This window comes from Centruroides sculpturatus, unplaced genomic scaffold (genome assembly GCF_000671375.1).
Source record: "Centruroides sculpturatus isolate CEXI.00-Female unplaced genomic scaffold, Cexi_2.0 scaffold2417, whole genome shotgun sequence".
NCBI classification, from domain to species: Eukaryota; Metazoa; Arthropoda; class Arachnida; order Scorpiones; family Buthidae; genus Centruroides; species Centruroides sculpturatus.
In genome coordinates this window covers 22,830-30,875 of record NW_019388985.1, presented here as the reverse complement: position 1 = coordinate 30,875, position 8,046 = coordinate 22,830, and the positions used below count along the sequence as shown (strand labels likewise).

Genomic DNA, 8,046 nt, shown 5'->3' with positions numbered 1-8,046 from the left:
TCATGCCAGAAACTATACAACACATCACTTCTGGTTGCAAGCTCTTGGCACAGACAGATTATTTACACAGATATAATCAAGTAGCAAATATAATACACCAAGAGTTTGCAAACAAATACAATACAAATGCAATACAAATTATTAGACATCCACAAACCATACTACAAATACATTCCACGGACAGTATTAAAAAGAACATGCACAAAATATACTACGACAGAGCCATAATCACAGATAAAACAATTTACCACAACAGACCAGAAATCACACTCATTGACAAACACAATAAAATCACATACATTATAGACATATCCATTCCAAACACTCACAATGTACAAAACACGTGCACTGAAAAAATCAGCAAGTATACAGAACTTGCCCAGGAAATAAGACATCTGTGCAGGATGGGAAGGGTGCTTATTGTACCTGTCGTTCTCTTTTGTACAGGTGTGATACCACACACACTACACAAAAGCCTGGGAACATTACAATTGAATAGAAATACATATATCACACTACAGAAGGCTACTATATTGAATACATGTTATATTGTTAGGAAATTCTTAAATACAGACACACATTAATACATTTACTTAATTTTAGTATTGCTTTGGTTGCTATGCCTTGACTCTGGTCTGGCATAGTATACAGCCGACTCCCCAATAACACTGTTGATAATTATGTTTTATATGAATTCCATGTTGTACGAGTCACTTAGATTTTACAAATAATTGTGCCAGGCTGTGAATGGCTCATGTATTCGTAAAATCTAAGTGACTCGTACAACATGGAATTAATATAAAACGGAATTATCAACAGTGTTATATGGGGGTCGACTGAGTATAATCCATAAACTCACCATAATAATAATAATAAAGCATTTGTAGAAACTAAATGAGTACTTACTGTATCAATAGTCTTTTCTTGCACAAGCATCAAACCTCATAAACTAACAAAAGTCTCAAAATATTAGGCTTCACAGCCTACCAGTAGCTGAATGGATAAAACTACCAAACACTAGTAGTAGTTGGTTGTGTGTTTGCACATTGCCAACCGGCTGGCTACATGGAGTTTTCTGGATTTTCACAGTTGTAACAACTAAATATAGACCAATTTTCCTTAGAAAGTCCTCCTGGAGGTATTATCTCCTTCAGCAAATAACCCACATGTCATTTTGCTGTATATAAATAAACAAAACCAAACCATTAGGCTTCAGAACATTACATACCTCACACTACAGAAGGCTGCCACAATAAACAAATGTCACATAGTTGGGAAATTCTTAAACACAGATACATATGTAAACAGCACATAAACAAAACATTTGTTTTTTTATAGTTATGCTTTGACTTTGGTTTAGCATAGCACTAAGCTCTAGTATATATGTCATGTAGAATACACTCTACCAACACAATAATAGTAATAATGTTATAATTTAAAAAATTAAACAAAAAATTTGTTTTTAAACAGAACTTTCTAAATAGTTCTCTGAGAGTTATTACATAGAAAAAATTACTGGAAACTTATCAACTTTTAAGATAGAAGTTTGAGTAAAGGTATGTAATATCAATTAGAACATGAATTGATACACAGAAAATGAATGGTAGAGAAGTAAAGGCACGGCATTATAAGTTTTACAGAAAATATATTTTTCATATATGTCCTGGCAATTTTTATTTAACATTATTATAAGTGTTTTTATGGAAAAATTGCACTGGCAGATGATTGTCTGCAATGCTTAAAGAATTTTTCATAGTTTTCTAAAGATACCCTTTATGACTTTAACCTGAAACCCAAAAATGTTTTGACCTCATTGACCTGCGTGAGTGATCCCAAATATTTTCATGTTTACATCAGAACATTTTTGATACTACATGTCACTCACTGTGTCACAATTTTTATATTAAAATGAACTTTTAAAATATAATTTTTTTTTGTTTTCTACATTATTCAATATATTTATTTTGTTTGTGCAAGATAAAAAATAATTTTTAACAATACAGTAAACACGATTATTTAAAAAAAATAAAATAAAATTTTTTAGGCTTAACATCACTGAAAATTCAACATGACATCACAGGCAACAAATAAAAATTTCAACATTGAATAGGTTAAACAAAAGAAAAGCTATTTGATGAATTTGTAATTGCAAGTTAAAATTGACGGATATGTTGCATTATTGCATAACTTGCACTTTCTTTCAAATTGACTTTTAAATACAGATAGCCTGCAGGTTATTTTCATAAAATTCGAGTATAAGAAAACAATTTAATAAAAATTTTTTTCTATGTTTTGGTTAAACTATTGAGAAATGTTTTCTACATTATACACTCAGTCAGTTCTTTTTAGTGTTTTTAAGAAATCTAATTCTTAATGAGATTTGGTATATAAATATTGACTTACAAATTTTTATGAGTTCTTTTATTTTAGTAAACTTAGGACATTACTACTAGTAATTTTTCTAACTAAAACTTAGTTTCACAATGTATAGTAAAACTCCAGTTATCTGAATTAATTGTGGGACCTCAAGCCATCCAGATAATTGGATTTTGCTTAAAATAATTTTTTTTTTTCTTTTCTTTCTATTCAAACACTCCATTATACATGGGCATAATGCTGTGCAAATAAAATATTAAATATGGAAATGTGCCAACAAATGAATATAGTTTATTTTCTGCATTTAGAAAAATTACTGTTCATGTATGTACAGTATGTATACATATGTGCCTATTTATTTTTAAGTCAGAGGGCAATCTTGATAATCATTATTTGGATAATTGTATTTTATTGTATTAAAATATATTCTTAAGTTTATTTTCTAGGATGCTAGTTCTTAAAAACAAAAAGATTAATATGTTACAAATGGCATTGTTGACTTTTGAGAAAATTATTGTTTTAAGTTAACATTAAGGTTATGGAGTCAGTAGTGAAACCTCCAGCTTTTTATAAAATCTTACCAGGATAATTTACCAATGTTAATGCCTATTAAAATGGTAAATTGTGTTCTTTCATCATCATATGAATCATTAGGCTACTTTTTAGGCTTAAACTATATTTAAATGTCTAATAATAATTGTAATAATAATAATTATTATATTATATGAGAGGGGTTTTTTTCATATTTGGTGGTGTTTTATAGTAATGAGGATTTAATATTGGTTATAATCTTAAATACAGAAATTACCAACTATGACTAAGATAATACAATATAGTGTGAAAATATTAAAATAGTATTTTCTTAAGATTTTGTATTGAGGTCAGTCAGTACATTTTTCAACTCTGACTTCCTCCAGACCTCCAAATTGCTTTCAACTTCACCTCTACGGTCCCGATTAACATTAGTCCAAGTTAGGAATATTTGTACGAATTCAAAGTATATTCTATTATCCAATATTTTAAATATTAAAGTAAGGATTTATTGAATCCTTTATATATAAGAAATTTATTGAATATTTTATTTATTTAAAATATATGTTTAATTTAAAGGTTAATGGAAAATCTGTTGAAAGTATCCAATCAATCAGGGATGTACAAGATTTAATTGACGTTAGTGGTTCTATGTTAATACTTCAGGTTTCAAAATGTGCTCCTTGTGCCAGTTTTCCTTCTAATACATCTAATTCACTTCCTAATGGACATGCTGTAAATCAGGTAGAAAAGAAGAAATCACCAACAGAAATCAGTAAGTTTCATTAGTTAAAAATAATTCATATTTATAATAAAGAATTGATGAATTGAGGATGTTAAAAGAACTTACGTGTACTCTTTAAATAATAATTTCACAAAACAAACTGAATTTTTTTTTACGGTAAGAGTTATTTAAAAGTATACAAAAAATCTTAAGTGTTGTTTTTTTTTATGTATAGATTATTTATTAGATAGAGATGATAATTCTAAGAAAAATATTTTTGAATAAAAATGTCTCAAACTTTTCGGTAAAGTAATTCAAAATTTTCTTTTTTAGCTGATGATATCCCATCTAAACCTTGTATTGTTGATATGGAAGAGAAAGTTATGACATCTAGTAGTGTCCAGACAGATGATATTGTAGAACATTCGGTGAATAAACACAATAAAATATTATCTTCTTTACAGAGAAGTCGAAAAGAAACAAATGATTGGACAGATTGTCAGTCGCCTCAACCGACTTTATTAGATAAAGCATATTATAAACTATTTGGAGAAAGAAGACATGGCAAAGACAAAAAATCTTGCTCATCTCACTCACCTTCGTCTTTGTTAGGAAATGATGATCCTATAGCAGAATTAGATTCTGTACTAGATTATTATAGTAAAGTGTCTTCATCTAAATCATTTAAAACTGGCTCTAGAAAAGAACAGGATAAAAATGGTGGTACTTGGCCAAAATACAAACATCGCGGGCCTCATTTACATTATGCAGAAGCAGGAACACTACAGTCTTATCGAAGAAGAGAGAGAAAATCTTTAAGTACTTTTGCTCAACAGTTTAATGTACGTGATTGTAAAACTGTGGATGAAGACTTGTCCGAATCAAAAGTTGCCCATGTAATGGATCATCGTAATGAAAAGGAAAGAAAATGCCCAATTAACATGTCAGATAGAGATCATTTATTATATTTAGACTGTCAACGTAGTTCTCAGTCTTCAGATTGTTCTACTTTAACTAGTATTCCCGTTCTTTCTCCTTCTGTTAGCACAACAAGAAATTCCAGTTCTGGATCTTATACTTCACCTGATATTGATACACCTATTAAATCTAATTGTCAAAATCAGAATTCTGATCAATTGGAATATGTAACTCCTTTATCTTATACGGGAAATACAACAACAAATTCTTATGTAGATTATTCTGTAGTTTCAGCACATAGAGATAAAGATGTTATAGAGTATTATAAAAATAAGGGTAATAAACAAAGGCCACGTTCGGCACATTACGTCCTATCTGATAATGAATGTTTAAATTCATCTGATTCTTCTCAATACAAAACAGGAATATCAGTTACATCTTATAATCATAATAATCACATTAATTTATCATCATCCGAAAGGCCTCTTAGTACTCGCAATTCAGGACACATGTATCCTACTTCTGCTCAAACTAGCTTAGTTGTGACAGGTATGACATCACAGAATCTTTTTCACAATAGCATGCCATTTTATTCTTTAAACAGCAGTCAACATGGAATTCTTCATCCTCATCCTCATCATACGCATGGAGGAAGTTCTGTTTGTTTTCCAACGGTGCCATCATCTAGGTATTCTTCGCCACCAAATTTTTCTGTTTATACGTCCAGAAGTGGTGACTCGCTTCTTAGTAGTTCTGCTACTGAATCCATATTAGGGTCTGATCCACACTCTTATCATTCACCTATTGACAGTGGAAGATATGCTATAAAAGATAGTGGAAGATATAGTTTTGCTTCGTCACCTTGCTCACAATACAGTTATTCTGGTGCATCTCCAACACAAAGTATTGAATTATCACATTTTCATGGATTATCTCATTCTGGAAAACGTCTCGTTCCAAATCATTCACATATTAATGCTAATTATCGAGAGGAACCTTATTGTTCTTCGGGTTTTGACGGAATCTCCACTTTTCCAAAAAGAAACCAGAGGATTCGAATACCTTCGAATCCTAGCGTGACATCCAAATCTTCGGCGGGAAAAGTATCCAGTAGTTCGATTGAAAAAACATCATCTGTTTCGGAAAGGAGTAGTCCGATGCCTTCGTTTACCATAGAATGGTTAAATAGTGATGGAACTCAATGTGATTTACCAGATTACAATAATCATAATAGGATGTAAGTACAATCTTGAGATATATTTATGGGATTAATTTTATTGGTAAAAATATTTGCATATTTTATCATTAAAATTTTAAATATAACACACTTATTAATCATTGTCTACTTGAAAAATGTGTGATTTTTATTTTCACAAAGCACTCTTTTTTTAGAAGCCGTTAGGAAACAGAATTATTAGCTTTATTGACAATTTATATATTCTAAATATAGTAGAATTAACAGTTACAGTTCTCATAATACTGGGTGATTCTAAATATGGCAGAAAATATCAAGGACTAATTCTTTTGAATAATTTCAACCATAAAGGTGCTTATTAACATGTTTTCAAAATGGCATAGCTTTAATAACTGTTGAAAATGACCAACAGTGACTGTAATAAAAGATTGAACTGATTTCATGAGTGTTCTGGGGATGTATCAAATTATTTCACAGGGTGTGACAATACAATGCCATAATTTGTCAACATTTTCAATAGGACTATGTATTAAGCATTCTGTGACTTTAAAACTGTCATTTTGAACATGTTGAAATTATTCAATGAATCAGCTCCTGAAATTTTACTCATATATTTAGAATTGCCCCATATTGTCTGTTGTTACAAAGATATTTTCTTTTTATTATTATTATTATTATGTTGAGTTTAGTAGGTTATACTAGTTTGACACCGGTGGCAGTGTACTATACTAGACCAGAGTCAAGGCATAGCAACCAAAACAAAACTAAAATTAAATAAGTGTATCAGTGTCTGTGTCTGTATTTAAGAATTTCCTAACAATATTACATGTATTCAATATAGTGGCCTTCTGTAGTGTGATATATGTATTTCTATTCAATTGTAATGTTCCCAGGCTTTTGTGTAGTGTGTGTGGTATCACACCTGTACAAAAGAGAATGACAGGTACAATAAGCACCCTTTCCATCCTGCACAGATGTCTTATTTCCTGGGCAAGTTCTATGTACTTGCTAATTTTTTCAGTGCGTTTTGTACATTGTGAGTGTTTGGATGGCTATGTCTATATAATGTATGTGATTTTATTGTGTTTGTCAATGAGTGTGATGTCTGGTCTGTTGTGGTAAATCTGTGATTACAGCTCTGTTGTAGTACATTTTGTGCATGTTGTTTTCCAAAACTGTCTGTGGAATATACTTGTAGTATGGTTCATGAATGTCTACCAATTTGTGTTTCTTTGCAAACTCTTGCTGTATTATATTTGCTGCTTGATTGTGTCTATGTAAGTATGTCTATGGTGCCAAGAGCTTGCAACCAGAAGTGATGTGTTGTATAGTTTCTGCCATGATGTGACATTTTCTGCATGTGTCATTCGTGAATGTTGTATCTGTATCTTTGAGTATGTGTTTTCTGTAGTTTTTAGTATTTATGACCTGATCCTGTATGGCAATCATGAAGCCTTTTTTTCTTCCCAAAAAGGCATCCCTGAGCTAACCAGCTGTTTGATGCAGTTTTGTCAACAAAATCCTGGGCCAGGTAATAAGGATGCCTGCTATGGAGTGCTATGGAGTCCTTATGCTATGGGCCAGGTCATAAGGATGCCTACTATGTATATTCTGTATTCTAGCCCACTATTGCTTAACACGTTTAACGCCATATGACGCGCGCGTCGTCGTAATGGAAATTTCCGTACAGCGCCATACAACCGCCGGTAGACGTAAACAATGTAGTTTTACTCAAGGTTAAATTTTCCTGGTGTTGTACGACGTTTTCTGCATGCTTAGTGCTGGCCTCTCGTGGACATCTATTCAGTTGGCTTCGAACACCGGCGGTCGTATGGCAAACCGGTTCTAGCTACGACCGCCAGCACGTCGTGTAGCGTCGTGACGCGGTACAAGGTCGGCGGTCGTAGTTTTTTTTAAAAATAAAACTCTATTTTATATCTGATAGTGGTTTATTTTAATAGTAAATAATTTAAAGTATCGAAAATTAGTTTAATTATTCTCTTTTATCGCATATAAAGTAAATAATATTATAAAAAAAAAATTAAAGTACAGTAGACCCCCCTATAACGCTTAGATACGTTCCACGCTAACCGAAAATTACATTGTAGGAACGATTAAATACATGAGCCAATCGCAGCCCGATAGGTGGGAACTTTACGGACTAAGGCTGTTTGAAAGGTTTTCTTCTATAAAATTAACCGATTCTAGACTAATTCCACTCAACATTTCCAAAATACGTATAATTTTTTGGGAATAATCTGTATAAACTATGCTATAAACAAAAAATTATAGGATTACTTAC

The 8,046-nt window shown here is 31.5% G+C and overlaps 1 protein-coding gene across 1 annotated transcript in view; it reads left to right on the top strand.

Annotated features, from left to right (window-relative positions):
• Window positions 1–3,456: 3,456 nt before the first annotated feature.
• Window positions 3,457–8,046, top strand: part of LOC111617128 — a gene marked incomplete at its 3' end in the record, with an annotated part of 27,398 nt that continues 22,808 nt past the window's right edge. Inside the window, exons 1-2 of the mRNA XM_023358462.1 lie at window positions 3,457–3,682; window positions 3,965–5,786. Of these exons, the coding sequence (XP_023214230.1) occupies window positions 3,472–3,682; window positions 3,965–5,786 (2,033 nt within the window). The remainder of the gene's footprint in view (window positions 3,683–3,964; window positions 5,787–8,046) is intronic.